The sequence below is a fragment of the Pediculus humanus genome, genomic scaffold, assembly GCF_000006295.1.
Source record: "Pediculus humanus corporis 1103172107642 genomic scaffold, whole genome shotgun sequence".
NCBI lineage: Eukaryota > Metazoa > Arthropoda > Insecta > Psocodea > Pediculidae > Pediculus > Pediculus humanus.
In genome coordinates this window covers 441,423-464,359 of record NW_002987253.1, presented here as the reverse complement: position 1 = coordinate 464,359, position 22,937 = coordinate 441,423, and the positions used below count along the sequence as shown (strand labels likewise).

The 22,937-nt window shown below is 25.3% G+C and overlaps 4 protein-coding genes across 4 annotated transcripts in view; 2 read left to right on the top strand and 2 right to left on the bottom strand.

The window, feature by feature from the left end:
- The window catches only part of Phum_PHUM267500 (DrosGluCl, putative), a gene marked incomplete at both ends in the record, with an annotated part of 5,254 nt that extends 5,019 nt beyond the window's left edge, over window positions 1-235 (top strand). Inside the window, one exon of the mRNA XM_002426619.1 lies at window positions 182-235. Coding sequence (XP_002426664.1) covers window positions 182-235 — 54 coding nt within the window. The remainder of the gene's footprint in view (window positions 1-181) is intronic.
- Window positions 236-10,658: 10,423 nt separating this feature from the next.
- On the top strand, window positions 10,659-11,252 carry Phum_PHUM267490 (uncharacterized protein; the record flags this gene model as incomplete). The annotated part of the gene is made up of 4 exons (XM_002426618.1): window positions 10,659-10,674; window positions 10,777-10,784; window positions 10,915-11,025; window positions 11,121-11,252. The coding sequence occupies 4 exons, from the start codon at window positions 10,659-10,661 to the stop codon at window positions 11,250-11,252; spliced, it is 267 nt and encodes an 88-aa protein (XP_002426663.1).
- A 3,924-nt stretch (window positions 11,253-15,176) lies between these two features.
- On the bottom strand, window positions 15,177-16,504 carry Phum_PHUM267480 (uncharacterized protein; the record flags this gene model as incomplete). The annotated part of the gene is made up of 3 exons (XM_002426617.1): window positions 15,177-15,695; window positions 16,039-16,127; window positions 16,492-16,504. The coding sequence occupies 3 exons, from the start codon at window positions 16,502-16,504 to the stop codon at window positions 15,177-15,179; spliced, it is 621 nt and encodes a 206-aa protein (XP_002426662.1).
- Window positions 16,505-16,861: 357 nt separating this feature from the next.
- On the bottom strand, window positions 16,862-19,905 carry Phum_PHUM267470 (microtubule-associated protein tau, putative; the record flags this gene model as incomplete). The annotated part of the gene is made up of 6 exons (XM_002426616.1): window positions 16,862-16,940; window positions 17,068-17,264; window positions 17,342-17,527; window positions 17,603-17,811; window positions 17,900-18,092; window positions 18,586-19,905. 6 exons carry the CDS (start codon window positions 19,903-19,905, stop codon window positions 16,862-16,864), a joined length of 2,184 nt encoding a protein of 727 aa, XP_002426661.1.
- Window positions 19,906-22,937: the final 3,032 nt, after the last annotated feature.

Here is a 22,937-nt window from a genome sequence, read left to right as displayed (position 1 = left end):
AAAAAAAAAAAAAAAAAAAAACATAAACATAAACATAAACATTTCAGGCACAAAAACAAAAAAAGAAAAAAATTTCCAGAGTTTTTATCACATTTTTTTTGTTTTTTCATTTCTCCAGTCGACCAAATAATTTTTACTTTCACGTACACAATAATAAATAATTTAAACTCTTTTCTTTTAGTACGAAATCGAAAATATTTCATTTGGAATGAGTTCAATTACACGTGAACCATAATTAATAGAAAAAAGAAAATTTTTTTTTTTTTTTTTTTTTTGGCATTTTAGAGAAATTTTAATTTTGGCCACGGGTCAATTTGGCTCCTGAGTCAACGTGTCCTTTATTTTACCACAAAATTTTTTTTTTTTTTGTGCCTAAAGTTTATATTTCGTTTTCGTCAAGGCTACTATTACGGGCTCTCACCGTTTCCATTTTTTTTTTTTTATTGGCTCAAACAATCGTCAGACAAACGCGTCCGACAACACAACACAAAACAACCGACATTAATTCGTTTGTTTTCCGAATTCTGTTTAAAAACGAAACAAGGAAACTCGATTTTTAATATTTACGCTGTAATACTAACAAGAACAAATTTAACTAAAAACAAACGAAATTTTTATTAGGGCTAACATAAATAATAATAATAATAATAATTTATGTTTTTTTTTTTCTATCGAATTTTTATAAACGACGCCAACCGTTTATTTTTTTGACGTTTTTTTTTTTTTTTTTAAATTTGAACCGAATTAAGGGTAGATTGTTAACCGCCATTATGACAAAAAATGAGGAAATAGTTTTTGTTATTGTTGTATAAAGTTTTACTCCGGGTTGTTTTTCTTTTTCCCCGTTTTTTTTTTTTTTAAATCCCAAAGGAGGAAAAGGAACCGAGTTAAAGGAGCGGGGGATGGAGGAGGATGGGGAGGAGGAGGAGGCGTGGGAGCGTTCGTGAGGTCAAGGTTGGGTTTTTTTTTTTTTTTTCGTTTTAATTCAAAAATTTATTTATTTATTAAAATTGATTGAGAGATAGTTATATATAGTAGTAGGTTAGTTGTTTTAGTAGTTTCTTCGTTCATAATCATTTTTATTTTTTTATAAAAAATTTACTCGCGTAATTAAACGTTAATAAAATATGTACGGGTAATAATAATAATAAGTATACCGATGACGAATTTTCCCAAAGGAAAAGAATTTTAATGAAATGGGGAAAAGTTTAATAAAAAAAACGTCGCGGCGTCGCTACCCCGAAAACTTTTTTTTTTTAAAAAACCCGTAAAAATAATAATAATTTTTTAAAAATGTTTAATAATAATAATAATAATAATAATAATAATGAAATACGTTGTTATAAGATAAGTATTAAAATGAATAATGGCCTTATATAAGTCGGGGTCCCGTTTTATGCTTTTTTTTTTTTTTTTTTTGGAATATTTGATGAAGAAAAGTTAATGAAAAAAAAAAGGAAAAAAAAAAAAAAAGAGTTTATTTTATTTAATTTTTTTTTTATTAATGTGTGCGCGCTTGCTAGCAGAAGACAATGTTTTTTTTTTTTTTTGTCAGCTTTAATCGTTAATTTTTTCCATTCTTAACTTATTTGAATTGCCATAAAGGTAAAAAAAAAATTATTATAACAAGAAATTCACACAAAATCGATACGAATTAAATTATTATTATTATTATTAAATTTTTGGCAGTTCAAATTCGATACCAAATTTAAAGAGAGTAAATGAAAAAGAATAAAGTAATAAAAGTAAAATGGAAACAAAAAATTTTTCTGCACGATTTTGCTGACGCTCATATATATTGTTATGTTTTAGAGATTGCCCGCTGTTCTCAGTCGGATAGGGGTCATCTTGGCCAGTCCCTTGGTAAGAAGGCCTTTGGTATGAATAAAATCGTACCATTTACTACTACTACTATTTGCTTTGCTAATAATATAAGTATACATATGTATATATATATATATATATATATATATATATATATATATATACATACGTACCCGAATGTTGATGTATGCGTATATATATATGTATATATATATAAATATATATATATAAATATATATATTCGTATTATTATATAAATATGAAGCTTATTTTGCCAGATTAAAACTTTTCTTTTTTTTTTTTTTACAATTTTTTTTTTTTTTTTTTTTTATTATTATTAATTGCGGGTTTTTTTTCAAAAAAAAAAAAAAAAATTCGTTAAACATATTATTCATTTTTTTTTTTTTATTTATTACATACATCACGCTCCCCCACCGTGGAGAGCAGACAGTCTCAGTTGCTTAAACATTTTTTTTTTTTTTACAAATTTTTTTTTTTTTTTTATAAAAACCCGGGTGCTTTTTTTCAAAAAAAAAAAAGATTTCTTAAAACAAAATACTCCTTTTTTTTTTATTTATTAATTACACACCCCACGCCCCCACCGGTTAAAAAAAAAAAAAAAAAAAAAAATCCGGGTGCCCCTCCCCCCCTTTTTTTTTTTTTTTTTTTGGAAAAAAAAAATTAGAAAATTCGTTTTTTTTTTTTTTTTTCTTTTGATTAACAGCTTATTTCAATTATTATAAATTTTTTTTGCCGATTCGATGGGGATTTTTAATATTAATATATATATTTACTTGTAAATAATGATAATAATAATAATAATAAATAATGCCTGTTTTGCATAGTTTTTACGTATATATATATATATATATATATATATATATATATATTAAATTTTTTTTTTAGACGTAAGTATATATATTTTTTTTTAATAATTTATTTATTTATTGATTTTATATATATATATTAATAGTATTGAGCATGGTTGTATTATCGTTATTATTATTATTATTATTACTATTATTACTATTATTATTATTTTCATTATCGTTTATTATTACCATCGTAAAAATTTATTTATTTATTTTATTTATTTATTTATTTTTTTTTTTTTTTGTACGTAATGGTTTTTTTTTTCTTAAGACTGTTTTATCTGTAGTCTGCTGCTACAAAAATTGATTTTTTTTTTTTTTTTTTTTTTTTTGTAAATAATGCGTGTATGTTGCGTATTGTATGTGCGTAGAAATTTTTTTTTTTTTTTTATAATAATGAGATTTTATTTCAAAGGAAGGATGTAATGTCGTCAACACTTTCGTAAACGAAGACATTTTTAAATTTTGACTAGTGTTAAAACGATTGTATAAACGACATCACGAAATTTTTTAATTAATCAAATTTGAGAGACGGAGGGAAGGGGAGGGGGAAACAGCAGTCGTAGTGTTTATTTTTTTTTTTTTGTCATGTCGAATTTAAGAGCCGACAGCGAAAAAAAATAATAAAAACGCAAATGCCTTTTTTTTTTTCTATCCTGATTTTACGAGATTTAAAAAAAGGAAAAGAAAATGGGGAAAAAAAAGGTATCCGGAAAATGCGTTTATATTATTTTTATTATACTTTTCCATTACCAAAACGGGAAAAAATTTCAAACAGACTTACCGTTTTTTTTTGTACATTGTCATCACACAGGGGAATATCATTATCATCATCATCATCATCATCATCATCATCATCGTCATCAAAACGTCACGTTTTCATTATTCATTTTTAACGTAAAATTTTTTTTGTCGTTGGTTGGTTTTCCGGAAAAGACGTAAACGAGAAAAATCAAAAAAAAAAAAAAATTTTAATTAATTTAATTTACTAGAAACACGTGTGTTTAAAAATAATTATTATTATTAACTTTTTTACTTTACTTTCCCTCTCCCCCCCACGTGGCTCCCACATTTATTCATATTTGATTTAAAAACGAAACGATATTAATAATAATAATAATAAAAGATGAAGGAAAAGTATAAAAAAAAAAAAAAAAACGACGTTAAGAAAATTATTTCAGACGTTATTATAAACAAGTACAGGTTGTTTAAATTACGTGGAAAATTTTTATTGGAAAACTTTTTATAAACTCAGTCAGATTTTCTTCGTTTTTATTTTCTTTTGTTTTTTTTTTTTTCTCGGTAATAATAATAATAAGACGGTTTTTTTTATTAAGGTGTCTAATTTTTAATAACTTTTGCATATAAAAAAAAATTTTTTTTTTTTGTGGGGGCGGGGACGGGGACGGGAGGGAAGGACGTGGTGGAAAAAATTTTATGGGGATCGTTTATTGGGAATTTTAAATATTAAATGCGAAGGATGGGAAAGCGAAGTTCGATACAATGGAATAATCAAAAAGGATTTTATTGTATATAATATGGCGGATTTCATATAATTCTCCCAATTGTATTTCTCTCGGGGGGAGGGGGGGACCCGCGACACGTTCGAAAATTAATTAATTTTTTTTTTTGCAACTTTTGGGGGAAAGGAGGGAGAGAGTATTTATCATTCGATGGGATTATTATTGATGATTAGCGTGTCGAACGTATTTAAATTTTATTTTATTTCAAGTGTTAAAAATTTTATTGTTATTATTATTATTATTATTATTATTATTATTATTATTGTTGTTATTGTTATTGTTATTGTTGTTATTTAAAGCGTCGAAAAATTTATTTTTACGATTGTTTTATATGGCGTCTTTTTTTTTTACACTTTTCGTTCGTTTTAAAAAACTTTTATTTTGCTTATCGTAAGAATCGACTTTAATGAAATGACGCTTTGGGAAAAACTTTATTATCATTATTATTACTATTATTATTATTATTTTTGATCATTTAAGTCGTTTCGAAACTCGAATTTTATTTTTTTTTTGGGGGGGTGTTTCCAGGAAAAATAAATAAAATTCGCGTAATCGTGTCTCAAACCAACCGACAGAATGGGTTCTTTTTTTTCTTCTTTCACGACTACCTTCTCTCTCTCTCTCTCTCTCTCTATCTATTTATCTATCTATCTATCTATCTATCTATCTATCTATCTATCTATCTATCTATTTATCTATCTAATCTCTCTCTTTCTCTTTTCCAAACCTTTCGTTTTGAAATTTGGCGTTTTTAAATAATTTTCACCGGTTTATTTTCATTTGTTTCCTTTTTTTCCAATCCCCCTTTCCGGTTTTATTTTCGGCCCTTTCTCTAATTTCTTCACGGATTTTTTCTTTTCCCCCTCCCCCCGCTTTTCGAACAACAAAACTTGACATTGTACGATAAATTCATGTTGTTTGTAAAATAGGAAAACAATCAACGAACGAAAAATAATTTATAATTAATGCATCAAAAAAAAATAGAACCCAAAAAACCAAAACCAAATTATTAAAGTTATTATTATTATTATTATTAAATATATAAATAGAGAAAGAGAGGGGGGGGTTGTAAAATTTAGTCTTGTTTTTTAGTTGATTTAAAACCGTTTTCATTTTATAAATTTTCATTTTACCCTTATATAATTATTGCCTTTTCCCTTTTTGACCCTTTTTGTAGTCTCTTTAAAATTTAAAATGAACTTTTCAAATATAATAAGAGAAGAACAAAAAAATAAAAAGGGGGAAACAGGAGAAGAGGGAGGGGAAAAAAGGAAAACGGATTTTGAAAATTACATTTTTGGCTTTCGACCTTTTTAAATTTCCTGTTGTTATACGTGTTATTTTATATATGTATTAAATTTTCTTTAGTTTTCTTTTCGTCTCGTACCTTACCTTTTCCGTCATCGGAAAAATTGGGGATCCCACAACATTTAAAACAAATTGCCTTCGATTTATTAATGACGAATTCAATTGAATTTGTTTCGTTTAAATTTTTTTTCCCCCTTTATCCTGTCAAAAATAATCGGGAAAAAAAGAAAGAAAAAGAGAGAGAGAGAGAAAGGGAGAGAGAGAAAGAAAGAGAGTGAGGGAGACAAGGAAAAAAAAGTCATTCCAAAGAAAATTTTTCACGACTTTATTTAAAAAAAAAAAAAAGAAAAAAAAATTCCAGTCACATTTATTTTAAACAAACTAATTGTGAGAAAAAGGAAAAAAGGAAAAAAAGGAAAAAAGGTAAAAAAAAGGAAAAAAAGGAAAAGAGTTTTTTTTAAAACCAAATGACAAAACTTTTTTTTCTTTTTTTGTGTTTGATATAAATTATTTAACGCCATTAAAATTCTACGAGTAAATTAAATTATTTATTTACAGGTGTAATGATTATCGTGTCCGCCATATTTTTTTTTCCTTTTAATTTTTCTTTCTTTATTATTTCTTTATAGTTTCTAACCCGTATTATCGAAATTATTATTATTATTATTTGTAATTTCCTGAAATTTGGGAAATTTCAGAAATAAGGGAATGATTTTACGTTGACGGTTAATTCCCCCTTTTTTTTTTTGTTATCGTTATCACGTGTCATGCGTGATGACACTTTAAGTCGTGACGTGTACATTTCACGTCCAGGACGAATCGGGTTTTCATCGAATTTTCCGCGGTGATTTTCGAACCCACAAATTATAACCCGTTTTCATTTAGCTACTATTTTATCATCATCATCATCATCATCATTATCGATTATACCTTTTTTCAACTTGTTTCATTCTATTTTTTTTTTTTTCTTTCATTCTTTTCTTTATTTCTTTTTCTTTTGTTTCTTTATTCTTTTGGATTCTGTTGCCACACAACAAAAAATTAATAGAGAAAAGAAATTTTTTTTTTTTTTTTGTTCGTAGCCACTTTGAAAAAAATTTTTTTTTTTTTTATCGTTTTCGAGATTATAATAGAAGTAATAATAATATTGATAATAATAATAATAATAAATTTGCATCGCTTTATTTTTACCGCATTATTTGTAAAATTGAAAAAATTAAAAAAATTTTTTTTTATCTTTTTTTTTCACAATTTTTTATTTTTGTATATATATTTTTTTTAAATTTTTTTTGCTACTAAAAATGTAAATTTTTTTTGCTGCGGTTCGATCCATTTTTACTTTTTTTTACTTTTTTAAACTTTCGTCTACGTTTTTATATATATATATATATATATAAATCTGCACACAACGAATAACATTATGTGGGTAATTTATGTGTCAATTATATTTTGATTTTTAAAAAAAATTTTTTTTCTCTTTAGCGACTGTCATGTCATCATCATCATAATCATCATCATCATCACACGTACATGCGCACACTCACGCACACACGCATATACATTCATTAACGCGTAATTTTTTTTTTGATTAATAATAATAATAACGACGTAATTAAACCAAGCTTGATACATTAACGTAATTTTTAAAAAAAATTTTTTTTGCACGTGCACTTTATAATTTTTTAAAAAATGATGAAGTTAAAAAAAGCGCGGGAAAATTACATTTTAAACAATTTTTTTTTTTTTATAAAGTTTGTTGGTAACACTTATTAAAACAACAACAAACATTACGATAACGAATTAAATTTAAATTTAAATAAAAGAAAAGGTGAAAAATACACACACACACACACTTGAAATAATTTTTTTTTTTTTTAATTATTATCATTATTATTATTATTATTATTATTATTATTGTTTTAATATAAATATATATATATATTTTTATATAATATATATGTATATATAAAAAATTCAAATTACAAATGAAAAGTTTGTTATTTTTTAGAACAAAAAGAACGAAGAGGAAACCCTCCAACAATTACTACAGGTGAGATATTATTATTATTTAAATAATCCGTTCTCATCTTACGTTTGTGTGTTTTTTTTTTTTTTATTGCGTGTTTTTAACTATCGATATGCTTACATGTATTTAAACAAACAAAAAAAAACAAACAAACAAACATGTTTGTCGTATCGATAAATAAAATAGTTATTAATTAATTAAATGTTCAAATGAGTAATTTTTGATCGGGTATATATTATTTTTTTTACATCCCGAATCGGTTTTACTTGGGGGTGGGGGTTTTCTTCTCCCCACGTAGTTTAAATTGAAACCTAGTGAGGAGGGGGAAGGGAGGGGGAAACAAAAAGAAAGGAATTATAACCGGAAACGATATTTTACGACGTGTTTTTCTTTAAAAAAAAAAAATTTCTTTAAATGAATTTTGAAAACTTTTAAAAGATTTATGCGTGTTTACTAAGTATTATTTTTAATCCGCCATTTTTCTTTTTTTTTGTGAAAAAGTTAAAATTTTGTTTAAAAAAAAAAAAAAGGAAACGGATGAAATCGAAAAAAAAAAAAAAATATATATATATATATATATATATCACGTGAAAATTGTCGAACCGTAAACGTCTATGAATTTTAATAGAAAAAAAATAAAAAAATAAAAAATTTTCTATCGTGTTTGTTTTGTATAAGTAAAAAAAAGTAAAAAGAGAAAGAGAAAGAGAAATAGAAAGAGAAAGAAAACAGGTTTTCGTTGCAACCGTTTGTGTTGTTACATTTTTCTTTCGTGTAACGTAAAAATAAATTTATTATAAAAAAAAAAGGGATCTTGTGGGTTTTTTTTTTTATTTTAAATTTTGTAAAAAAAAAAATAAAATAAAATAAAGAAAGAAAGAAAGAAACATAAAAAAGCACTCAATCATATGCAAGGTTGTCAAAAAAAAAAAAACTTGTACGAAAACGGGGAGAAAAAAGAAAATGCCGGCGCCTTTTTCTATTAATTTCTCTTTCCGCTTCCGTTTCCGCTCCCGATCCCGCGTTATAACCGAAAATAAAAATTTCCCGTATTCTTTATTATCATTATTATTATTACGGCAACTATTACTTTCTTGTTTTTTTTTTTTGTGCGCGCCAATCAATAAAACTTTGGGTTGCTTCTTATATAAAATATTCACGATCGCTTACGTCATTTTAAATAATTAATAATAATAATAAAAGTTACTCGGAATTATTATTTTATTACGATAATAATTTTATTTTAAATTTTTAAACTTTAAAACTCGCGGTTTTGTCGAGTCGGATATTTATTATATATAAATAAATAAATAAATAATCCGAGTTGCGTATTAACAAAACAGGAAACAAAAACCTCAAAAGTCGGATAAGTTCACGTGGGATAATTTCCTTGTTATGACGTCACACACGCGTACACGCGTTTTCCATTTTTTCTTTTTTGTTTAACATTAAAATCAAGCTTATTATTTAATTAATTAAAAACCGCATAATTATTAAATTACTTATTAACAATTAACATTAAATTTATTTATTTATTTATTTATCTAAAATAATTGATGCGATTGACGTCATCAGAAAGAGAGAGAGAGAGAGAGAAAAAAAAAAACGATTTCAATAATTATTCATTTGAACGAAAATTATTTATTGAAATTTAAAATAAATAGTATTATTATTATTAGTATCATATTAGTTGCAAATGGCATTTAGCTTCTTGCATGCACGAAAAACAAAAAAAAATACATAATGTAAATAAATCGATCATTATTATTAACTTATTAAGAAATCAATGAGAAATTTTAATTAAAATTTAACGGGGGAAAGGAAGGAAAAAAAAAAAAAAAATTTCTTTACGACGTATTTCCTCTTTTCCCGATCCGTTTTCTTTCCTTGATAAAAATTTTTTTTTTGTTTTCACGGTTCAATGACCTTTCGTACAAACTCTGCGCAGGTTCGGTTATCATTATTATCATTATTAATATCGTTGTTGTTTTTTTTTTTTACATCGTATCCTCTACGTATGTATGCGATTTATTAATTTATTGCATTGGGTTGCAATATTTTGTTTTGGTCACGTGTACCCGTGACGTCATTATGGCGATTTGTTGTTTAATTATTTTTTATTGAATTTTTTAATTATATAGAATTTATTTAAAACGTGTTATCGCAAATATTGATAATAACAATGAAATGATAAAACATAAACGAATTAATTTTAATTTTAAAAAATCGTAAACGCCATCGTGCGCGCCATTTTATTTTTAACCAATCGCAAGTCGTTAGAAAAATTTGAATTTTTTTTATAATTCGCGCCTTTTTCTCTTTTGTTTACAATTTAAAAAATTTCTCATTGGTTTTAACAAATCATCATGCATGTGATTAATTAATAAAAAAAAAAATCAAAATACGAGGACCATGATCGTCGTCGAACATTCGTCGGTAAGTTTTTTATTTATTAATTTTTCTTTTTTTAACTATTTATGGCAAACGTTTATTTACTCTATGGTATTAAAAAAAAAAGGGGCGGGGGGGACAAATTAAAAATTTAAAAAGATCAGGTGACGTATTCGCTATGGTTTTTTTTATTTTCTTTGGTTTAACCTGGAAAAATTTTTTTTTTTTTTTTTCGTTTAAATTTTTTTTCGGTCATTAATCAACCAACCCATTTTACGGATGCAGTAGGGTTAATAAACCCCCTCCCTTCCTCCCTTCCTTCCCTCCCTCCCGGAACGTTGCAAAAGTTTAACCGACGGAAATAAATAAAAAAGAAAAAGAAAAAAATTTCATTCCTTAATTAAAAAAAAAAAAAAAACTTCGGGGTAAAAAATTTTTTTCTTTTGTTTTTTTTTAATATTTTTTTTGTAGCTGCTTTTATCGATTTTTTTTTTATTAAATTAATAATAATAATAATAATAATAATAATAATAATAATAATAATAATAATAATAATAATAATAATAAATTTATATTGATTTGAAAAGAAAAAAAAGTCGACATTCAATTACATTCGTTACAATTCGGGGGGGGAAAAAAAGGTACGTAAACGTAATCGTACGATGTTAAAAAATAGCAGAAGAAATTTTTTTTATAGGAAAAAAAAAAAAAAAAATGTCTTCTGCTGTTCGTAATAGATAGATTGAAAACATGTGATTTTTATTTTGTTAAAAAAAAAAAAAAAAAATTAGTTTCGTAAAAATAGTTGAAATGTGTTTTGTTTTATATTAAGAAAACGTAGTAAAAAAAAAAAAAATCCATCCATTCATCCAACCAATCAATCAATCATTCATTCATTCATTTATTTACGGTTATGTTATCGTAATAATAATAATAATAATGATAATAATGATAGATAATTATTTATTAGGGTGAAAGGAAAAGAGATTCTCCAGGGGGTGCAAATGAAATAATTGCTTGCACAAATTGTGGTCCAAGCACGTGTACGCATTCGGCAAATAATGCGTGCGGAGCTGATGCGGTGAGTTTTCCTTTTTTTGCGCTTGTTTTCTGAGGCATTAACGGTAGCAAAAATAGAATAAAATAAAATAAAATTTAAAAAAAATATGATTACAGATTCGAAAAAAGGAACCGCCACATCCGATAAGAGTTGCTAAAACGATCGACGTTATAGCCCGGATAACTTTTCCGACAGCCTTTGCAGTATTCCTTATATTTTTCTTCAAACATTACAAAGCGTTTTCATAAAATGGAAAAACGAATGCAGGATGATTTTTCGTAACGAGGGTTTTTAAGAAACAAACAACATTTTGGTGATTATTTTTTTTTTTTTAAATTTTCGACACGATTAACAAAATCGCGCGTGATTCATCAAGGAAATTCATCGTCACTAACACGTCACAGGAAGTATGGCGGCGGCCATCATTGTTCACGTTTTAAATTTTTTTCTTTTCTCTTCTTTTTCTTCTGCTCCCCCCCCCCATTTTTTTTTTTTTGTCGTTCGTTAAATGAAAATATTGTCGTAAAAGGGTCAAATCCGCGACGACGATGTTGATGATACAGCTTAAATATTCGATTTAAAGGGTAAAAACGTGCATATTTATCATCATCATCATCATCATCGTCATAACCGTCGGTATCGGAAAAAAAAAAAAAAATTTTCGAGTATTAATAGAATGGGAAACGCGTCAGGTGTTGATAAAAAAAAAAAGAAAAAACGTCAGTGCCGCAATTAAAATAAACGACATGCGAACGCGACATTTTGAAAAAAAAAAATATATATATATATAGTATCATCATTATCATCGTTATTAGTTTTCGAATCGCGTTTATGTAGACATTTATTAAAAAAAACATTATTGTAAAAAAAAAAAAAGAATAAAACGAGATCTCAAACAAAAAAAAAATTTAAAAAATTAACGTTACCAATTAGTTGTTACCAACGAGATTTTATTGTTTTCGTTTATTTAAAAAAAAATTTTATTATTATTATTATTATTATTATTATTATTGTTTGCATCGTCCCGTACGACAGCAAAATAAAATTTTTAAAGTTTTCTCGATGCAATAAAAAATTTACAAGTTGAATTTTATGTATATTTATTGCAATGAAGAGAATTTTTTTTTTCGATTTTATCCAATTTCCCGATTATAAAAAAAATATTAATCCTTATCACTTTCCCTCCCCCCGTCCCCCACACACACTCACATTCGCGCTTTTCAAATTTTTTTCCCGCGTAAATAATAATAATAATTATGTAACGGTTTTTTTCGGGAAAGTGAAGTAACCACGTGAAAATTTATTTAATGTTCTAAATAGAAAAAAAAAAAAAATGTTTTCGATATAATTATACATAAATATATATATATATATATATATAAATATAAAATACTCGTTAATATATTTAAATTATTATTATTATTATTATTTTATTTATAATTTATTTATTTAATAATAATAATTAATAAAATCGAAAAAAAAAATTTATAAAAATGAAATTTCATATCTGCGTACGTATTTATGTACATAAATCAATCATAACTCGATAAATATAATTTATTAATAGACTAAGAAAGAAAAATTTAGGTAATAATAATGATAATAATGATAACGTTAAATTTTTTATTTATTTATTTATGATTGTTATCCCCCTCCCCCCCCAAAAAAAAAAAGAAAAAATTTAATTATTTATTAAAATTTTATTGATTTATTATTAGTTATGTAAATAATTTGAAAAAATTATTATTATTATTATTATTAATTTTATGAATTGTTTTTAAGTTTGAAAATTTTTAATGGGAAAAAAATTTTATTATTATTATTATTTTTTTTTGTTATGGTTGTTGTTTTTGTTGTTGTTGTTGTTATGTATCTTGAAATGATTTTAATATTACGAGAGAGATTTTTATACGAGGGAAATAGATGCGAAAAATACAAATGCGATGACGTGTGTAAATAATCATCATTATCTCCTCTTCTCCGCCTCCCGCCGCCCCAGTTAATTTTAAATTTTTCCCTCCTCCTCCTCCCACTTCTCCTACTCCTCCTACTCTATCCGAATTTTTCTCGTACCATTTTTTCCATTACTTTCCCGCTTTGATCACCTTTTCATGGTCATCATTCTTTTATCCTTATATGGAAAACGTGATTCGGGGGAGGGGAGAAGGAGGAAAATGTTAAATGAGAGGAAAAAGGGTTTATCTGACACTTTTTTTTTAAGGTTGAAAAGGTACGTACTAGTATAATCGAATTTTTTTTTTTGTTAAATTTATTATTACGTCATATAATTATTACGCTGCACAGAGCTTTATCACTTATTATTGTTATTAATATGAATAATAATAATAATAACGAATAAATTTTATTGATTAATAATAATAATAATAATTAATATTTATTAATCTTATTGTAACACTGCGGTCCACATAAATAATAGTGTTTATAAATAATAGTAATAATAATTAAAAAAAAAAAAGAAAAGAAAAATAGGTTTTTGTATTTTTTTAATAAATTTTATGTCTCTCTCTCTCTCTCTCTTTATCTCTCTCTGTCTCTTTACATAATGTTAATTAATAATAATAATAATACTTTTCACGCGGATAATTATTAATAATAATAATAGTAAAAATAGTTATTATTAAAAAATTTTTTTTTAAAATCAATTTATTATTTATTAATTTATTATTGATGACGTCACGTTAAAATTGAGATTTATGTATTTATTTATTTATTTTACGGTTAATAAAATTTATTTAAAAATTAATTAATTAATTAATTAATTATCCGGCGTGATTTATATATTTTTTATTTTAAATAATTTATTTCCGTACTAATAATAATGATAAAAAATAAAATAAATAAAATAATATGCTTGTAAATATGCTTTGGCTTTAAATTTATTAATTAACTATTTATTTATTTAATTATGTATTTATTGATTTAGTTTTGCACTTTAAAAAAAAATAAAAAATAAAATTTTATTGTAAATAATTTTTAATAATATTAATAATGATTAAAATTATTAGAAAAAAAAAATTTTCGAATAATGCGGGTGATTATGTTATTAATACGCGCGGTTATGTATTAATTTATTTGTAATAATAATAATAATAGTAATAATAAACGATAATAATAATAAAATCGGTTAAATTTAAAAAAATAATAATTTTTATTTTTTTTCTTTTACATAAATTTATTTATTAACCGTGCGTATTTAATAATAATATTTTAATTATTAACGGGTCCTCCTTCTCCTTCTCTTCTTCTTTTATTTATGTACATAATATTAATAATATTGATAATAATAATATTTTGATCACGTTTAAAAATAGTTTTTTTTTAATTGCACACGTTAGAATTGCCTTTTAATATATATATATAATTATAAGATTATATTATGTTATATATATACATAAAATTATATTGTATTTATATGTAAAAAGTTATTTATTTATTATTATTAATAAAAATAAATAAATAAATAAATAAAATTTTATGTATGCGTTAAATTTTATAATTGCTAAAAATTTTATGCTTGCTTATTAACATTATTTTTATTTGTTTTATTTATTTAATTTTTTAAAAAATTATTAAGGATTTTTTAAATTCATGAAATTTTCCCGCGCTTTTTTTTAAAAATTTTTTTAAAAATAATTTTTATTAATACTTTGGGCGAAATGTATTTATCACGCGAAAAATTACGAGTAATAAATTATTTTGATAATAAAATAAAAATAAATTTTTATTTAATTTCACCGACGGCAAAATATACGAATGTGACGTCATAAATCATAAAATCCTCGTCGTCGTCATTCGTGATGACGTCAATCCCAATTGAATTTCCGAAATGGAAAAATAAATAAATAAATTACGGAAACGGATATGGCGGGCGGAGGAAATGATGAGTTATCAAAATCCTTTTATAAAATGATAAAACAAAATTTTATTATTATTATTATTATTAATATTATTAAATAATTATAAATAATTTATTCGTAATTAAAAACTGGAGAAGATAGTGATCATAATAATAATAATGGAACGAGGAAAAAAATAAAATAAAAAGAAAATTTAACGATGTAATGGAATTATACGTACTTACGTCATCGTAATAATTAAACGATAATAATAATAATAGACGGGGATTTTTAATAATGATAATAATAATAAATTCAATTTTCGTTTAAGTGGTCATCATCTCTTCCAGTCATGGAATTTTTTATGGAAAAATCTTTCGAATCATTCCTGTTAAATTTCGATTTGTCTTTATCGAAATCGGAGGATTCGTCTGATTTGTTATCATCGGGACGTTGATGATGATAATAATAATTATTAGTTAACGGTTTGTCGTTGGTAAAATTAACTTTATGCTGTTGTAAATTATCCTCTTGATTTTTTATTTTACGCGTATCGCATTTGCTTAAATTATCGTTAAGCGACGGAACGCGAAATTCTGAATTTTTCCTCATATTTTTCCCTGGAGAATCATCATCATCATTATTATTATCATTATTATTATTTTTTTTTGTCGTTTTAACCGGAGTCATCGGACGGGAATAAGACATTTCCGGTATGCTGTGAAATGCGTGAATGGATTCGGATCCGCTCATGCTCGTAATTTTCCTCATTTTTATTTTATTATTTTTTCTTCCCGGTGTTCCTGGAGCGCTTTTCCTTTCTCCAAAATATCTCTGTAAAATGATGACGTCATTATTTTTATAAATAAATAAATAAATAATTTTAAAAAATTTCAAAATACTTACGATTCGTTTCTTTATTTAAAAAAAAATGATTCGTTATATTATTTTATAATTAATTGGTAAACTTGGCAACAACGAATCAAATTTTTTTTTTATTTCGATCGATCGATCGATCGATAGATCGAATAAATATTAAACGATAATAAATAATTAAAATATATATGTAATTAACAATAAAAATTTGTTTTCAAATTAAAACTACAAAATTTTTAAAAAATTATTAAAAACTACATAATACGTATGAAATTTACAATTTAAAAAAAAAATTTTTGACCGTGTGTGTTTGTGTTTGTGTTTGTTTGTTTGTTGTGTGGGTTGTTGTTGTTGTTGTTGTGATGTCGTGTCGTGTCGTGTCGTGTGTATCTAAAAATAAAAACTAAAAAAAAAAAAAAAATTTTATTTTATTTTTATTAACATTTTTTTTTTATTTATTATTAATTATATTTCAAAGCCAATACATATTCGTATATATATTTATTTATATATCGTAATGTATATTATAATAAATATTTATATAAATTTTAATCACGTGATAAATAAGAGCGTAAATATTATTATTATTATTATTATTAATAATTTTTTTTTTTTTATAGTATAAAAATTAACTTAGAAACAATAATAATAAAAAAAAACTATACAAAAAAAAATAAAAAATGAAAAATCAATAAAAAAAATTAAAAAAAAGTTATTGGGAATCGGTCAGGGACGAAACCAGGATATTAATAACTTTTTTTAGGCATTTTAATCGATGTTGTTAATAACGGTAATAATAATAATAATGTTATTTAATAATAATAATTTTAAAGAAAAATCGATAATTACACGGGGGATAAGAAGAGGGAAAGGGAGGGAAATTTTTTTATAAATAATTTAACGATGAAAGGAAGCAAAAAACGCGGAGAGGGGAGGGGAGGGGGAGGGCGTGAGAAGAAAAAAATGATTAGATAGCTTTTTTTTTTTTTAAAAAAATTTCTTTTGTGCTGCCAGTAAAGTTGAAAGATGCTGTTGAATTAATGGCGGTGCTCGTGTGTCGATGATACTACACGTGTACAAAGAAAACAAAAGAAAATTTTGAAGAAAAAAAAATTTTTTTTCCTTTAACCGTCGTCTTGTGATGTTTCGGAAAATGATTTTGATACAGACGTATGAAGCGGACTCTGCGAATTAATAAATGAACTAAATAAATAAATAAATAAATAACGTGATCGATCGATCGATCGATAAATTTCAAATATCGATTTATTGGTGTTTTTATTGATTTTTCTAATTTTCAATTGCAAATCGTGTTTATTTATTTATTTACGTGAGGAGGAGGGATGAGGGTGGAGGTGGGGATACCTGATTTCCAGAAAATCCACCATCTGAACTAGTTGCTGAAATTTGTTTCAGGTATGTTTTATCATCGAATATTTTAACATCACCTCCTCCAGGTTTATGTTTGACATTATCAAGTGATCCAATTTTACTTTGGGCTTTAAATTCTAATTTTTGATTTTCGATCTGGAAAACAAAAAAAAAATGGCGTGTTTAAAATCGGAAAATTTTTTTTTGTTTAAAAAAAAAAAGATTTTCCGTACCTTAACGGTTCCACCACCTGGCGTGTGTTTTAAATTATCTTTAGAACCGACTTTTGATTTTGCTTTTTCTTTAAAGTCTAATTTAATAGACTCGATTTTCTTATCACCGCCACCAGGTTTATACGTCGTGTTATCGAGCGAACCTACTTTTGATTTTGCTTCCCATTGCAATTTTACTTGAGGAATCTAAAAGAAAATTTTTTTTAAGGAAAATGGGTCAAAAAAAAAGAAAATTTTTATATAAATTATTATTATTATTACCTTTTTATCACCTCCTGATCGAACGTATTGATCATTTTTGGCTTCGATTCTCGATTGGGCTTTGCTAAAATCAATTTTATGATTTTCTATTCGAATATTTCCACCACCAGGTTTATGTAGAGTATTTGCAAGGGATCCAACTTTTGATTTTGCCGCTTTTAAATTGGGCGATGGTGCAGCACCAACTTGTACTTTATTCATTGGAACTTCTTTAAAATAATTTTAAATAATTAAAAAAAAAAAAAAAAACTGTAATAATGATAATAATTATAATAATAATAATAATAAATTTATTACTTTTATTCAGGGGAGTCTGAGGAGCTGTAGTACTTTCTGGTGTTTTTGGCAATGATTTGGCTCTGGGAGTTCCTGGAGATTTCAATGGTGTGCTCGTGGATAAACTCAATGGGCTTCTTTGTCCGGGTCCTGGAGATCTTGAATGAAGTTTTTTAGGAGTCGGAACATCTCCGTTTGTTGTCGGTTTGTTCGTCTGAACAACAATCATCGAGATTATTTCGGTAAGTTTGTTTTTTCAATTAAAAATTTTATTTTATTTTTTTTATTACTCACCGAATTTTTTTTTATTTGTTCCGATTCTTTTCTATTTTCACCTGGAATTGGAAAAAAAAATGGCGATTATTTCGGTTAATTAAATGTTTAAACAATTAACATTTTTCTGGCATTTTTTTATTACGTAATAAGTTCAAAAAAAAACTCTCAATTTAAAAAAAAAATGCGTAGAACTCAAATGGGTCAATTTATTTGTTTTTCCCGTAAAAATGACGATGGAAAAAATACCGGAAGTGAATAAAAAATTATTTATTTTTATTTAATACACAACAGGTACATGAGAGGTGGTATACCGTCGGTGAAATAATAATTAAACTCACCACATTTAAAATAACGCATTTCTTTTGAATTATGAAAAAATTGTAAAAGTTCTTCTTCCGGTTTAATTTTATATATTTTTCTTTACGTTTTACTCCGTAATAATTTTGCATTTTCGGTTTTTTTATTTTCGATGACGTCGTTATGACGTCACGTATTTTTCTTTTTTTTTTCGGAATTTTAGCAACTTTTGACGGGGCGGTATAAATACTTTTTAGGTTTGGATGATACATGGGCGTTTCATCGACGCCACATTCATTTTCCTCGACGTTTTTGTTTTTTATATTATTATTATTATTATTATCGTTATATTTTTCCAATTTCACATCTAAAATCGTTTTAGGTTTTAATGGAATTTTTGCCGTGTCTTGTTCTTCGAAAAATTTTATATTTTTGTAAACCAATCCCCCGGATTTTAATTCTCGATTTTTGTGGATTTCTGGAATGGATTTTAAAGGATCCGTTGGTGGTTTTCCATTTTCCGACTCGTTTGGTTTCGTTTCAGGTGGTATTGATGACGAAGACAGAAAATTTTTTTCGTTAATCGTTGGTATGTTGCTGTCGCCGGCCGGATCTTGTGATTTTACGTCGTTTTCTTTTTTATTTTCCTCGTTTGTAATTTTTTCCTGCTGTAAATTCAATGTCGAAAACGATTCTTGTTTAATAAAAGTCGGGGGGGTTTGTCTGCCATCATTTTTTTCAATCGTTTTAAATTCTTGCTTTTGTATTTTTTCATTCGAACCGTTTAAAAATTCGTTGGAATTTTTATGATTCAATTGAATTTTCTGTTGGATTATTTCCGGTTGTTGGTATTGCGGTCTCGTATTATAAAGTGATTGATTTGAGGATTGACGTGATAAATTTGTTCTTTCTTGTATTGGAGGTCTTGTTAAAGGTCCCGGTGCCTGAAATCTCTGCTGTTGCTGTTGTTGTTGTTGTTGTTGCTGTTGTTGTTGTTGTTGTAGTTGTTGTTGTTGTTGTTGTTGTTGCTGTTGTTGTTGTTGATGTTGTTGTTGTTGTTGTTGTTGAGAATTTTGTAAATTTGTATAATTTCTTTGCAAATCTTGAGAATCGATATTTCGTTGCTGTGGTATAGGTTTTTGCGGATAGTTCGAAACATTATTAACATTACCCGGTTGCCTATCCTGTTGGATCTCCGAATACATTCTGGGACTCGGTCCTCCTCCTTGTTGGGGATTTTGTTGGGAAAATCTTTGCTGTCCGTATTGTGCCGGATTATGCGAATTATTTTGATTAAAGTTTTCTATTCTCGTTTGAGGTTCCATTCTCGTAAAATGATTTTGCTGAGTAAAATTTTGATTTATTTTAACTGGATTATTTTCCAAATTATCCTGACGCGTTTGAATCCTTTCGTTCGGACCTGGAGTTCCATAAAATTTTTGATTTTCAAACATTTTTTCCATGATTTCTTTTAATTATTTGTTTTGTTGTAAATTGTTTAAAGTACAAAAAAATATGCGATTCGTAACCTTCACGCGAGTTTTTATTACTTTAAGTAAAAAATAGATTATGACAACATATAATGAAAATAAATAAATAAAGTTTAAAGGCCACGGCAAGCTACTAATAATACGTTAAACAATTTTTTATTTGTAAGGAAGAACAAAATAGAAAGTTTTTGTTTTTATCTCATTGGTATCTTAAATTCCAGTTTGTTTTTTTTTATTAAATTTCACCTGTGTTATCGACACGAAAATTATTATTATTATTACTATTAAAACTAAATGAATTTTTTTTGAAACTATAACCTAATGCAAATAATAATAAAAAAATGTTTTGTTTGTTTTGTTACTATCACTAATATGTGTTTAAACTGACTGACAGAAGATTGAGTTTTCATTTTTTTTACCAAAAGGGGGGTAAAAGTTCGTGATCAAACAATTTCTTTTTTTTTTTTTGGTAAATCGTATCTGTTGGATTGTGTTACCGATTTTTTGTTTTTTTTTTTTTTTTTTCTCATTTTGTGTAATAAAAAATTTTATTTTTTAAAATAAATTTAAGTAAACGTATTTAATGTTTATTTAATATGGGGGAAAAAAAATAAATAAATAAATAAATGCGTCATGCACGTATATATGAACGAACGATTGCGCCTAAAAAAAATTTTTTTTTTTACTAAAAATAGGTCATCGAACCAAAAAAAACGAAATTTGACGACCGAAATGATCGATTGATGATGAATGATGTGAGAATGTTGAAAATTAAGATTTTCCTCCGCCGCCCCCATCCCTCACACACACCCCACCCTTTCCTTCCAGCGGAAATTATTTTTCTGATTGTTTTTTTTTTTTTTACAATCGAAAAAAGGGCAACGACCTTTAGAAAAAAATTTTTTTTTTCCAAAAGAACGATAAAATCGAATTAAATTTTTAATATCGAAAACGAAACCTTTTGAAAATTATTAATTTTCCGGGGGGGAGGAAGAAGGGGATGAGGGTCGTAATGATAACTTTCAGGTATAAAAAAAAAGGTATAAAAATTTGATTCATCACGCGGATTTCTTTATATCATATTTTTAAATAAAAAAAAATTATTATCATTATTAATTTTTAATTTTCACGCTTAAACAAAAAAAAAAATTCGAGTTAACCATTTGGGGTTTCGTAAAAAAAAAAAATGAATCGATTTTTTAAAAAAATCAATCAATCGTTTTAATCGATATCGATTAAAAATATTTCATCCCCATAATCATCCCTCGTTAATAATTTTTTATTGATAAAAAAATGAAATAAGAATTATTTGAAAAAAAAATTTTTTTTTTTAACCGTAAAAAGAAATTATTATCATTATCGTTTAAACCCACGATTTAATAAATAAATAAATAAAGTTACATAAATTAGAATAATAATAATTATTATTATCATTATTAAAAATCATTAATCACAATTCAATAAGGAAGGCGTTGAAACATAAATTTTATTAACAACGACAATAATTTTTCTAAAAAAAATTTATGTAAATAAATTTGAATTAATCATCATTATTATTAATTCTTTTAAATTATTATTATTATTATCATTGATATTAATTGATTTGTTATTAATAATTTATAACAAACTTAATTCATTATTATTATTATTATTATAATCGCGTTGATTAAAAATTTTTAAAAAAAATTAATCGAATGAATTATTAATAATAATTATTATTATTATTTAGTGCGAGTTTTAAAACCTTAAAAAAATTTTTTTTCCATCATTCGGGGTTAAAGTTCATAAATTGAAAAAAAAAAAAAAACGTTTAAATATATTTCCCCCCCCCTCCCCATTAATTTGTTCGTTTGCGTGTTTTTTCTTTTCCGTTTCCGGGAAACAAAAAAATTTTTTTGGTTTTATTTTTATAAATATTTCTTTTAAAATTTTATTTATTTTTTTTTTTTAATTTCGATGCTTTTCCTTTTCCGGTCGATCAAAACAAATTATTATTATTATTATTATTATTATTAATAAGAAAAACGTTAAAATTTGAGTCGTAGTAAAAAAATGAAAATTCGTTACACAATTATTATTTAATAATCGGTTTGGCTCTTACTACTTGACTTATAGAAAAATTTATTTATTTATTTATGTAATAATAATAATAATAATAAAATCGTTTTGTAATTAATAAATAAGTTGTTATAAGAAGGCGTTTCCAATCAATTTTTTTTTTTTAAATGTTGTCAACCTGGTTTTTTACTTCCTCGAGGAATCGATTACCGAACGGTTCGAAAAAAATTTTTTTTTTAAATAAATTTTAACGAATCATCATCATCATCATCATCATTTCGCACTTTTCGGCCATTTTGTTTTTTTTTTTTTTAAATAAATAAATTTCACCTGACATTTGACACTCGTTGCTCGGTTATTAAGAAAAAAATATCGTGAGAAATGAAAGAAATTTTACCCCAAAAAATTTTTTAATAACTTTCACAAACTTTTTTGTTTGTTTGGAAAACTTACTTTAAAATAAATATTTCTTCTGCTTGCTGCGAGGGAATTAAAAGGGGAGAAAAAATGGTGGTTGAACATTCATTTAAACGAACGATGATTAATGATGAAGTTTGAAAAAAAAAAAATTTTAATTTGTTGTTTCGGTTTTGGGGTTTTCTTTTTAATTTAAAATTTTTCGTGTCATCACGTTCGTCTTAATCGTCCCCCCAAAAACTAAATCATTCTTTATATAAAAAAAAAAATTTTTAAATCGAATCCCTCATTTAGTTAAAAACTAAATAAAAAAAGTCGCCATTTTGATAAATTTTTTGATTTTTAGTTTTTTTTAAAAAAAAAAATTAGGTTTGTAAAATGTGGGAATCGTTCGTTTGTTCGTTTGTTCACTACGCCTTCATTGTTTCCTATAAATACCGGTTTTTTTTCATAATAATAATAATAATAAAACGAACGAGTTTTACCGTTCGCAGGGCAACAAACATCGAAAAAGTAGTTGA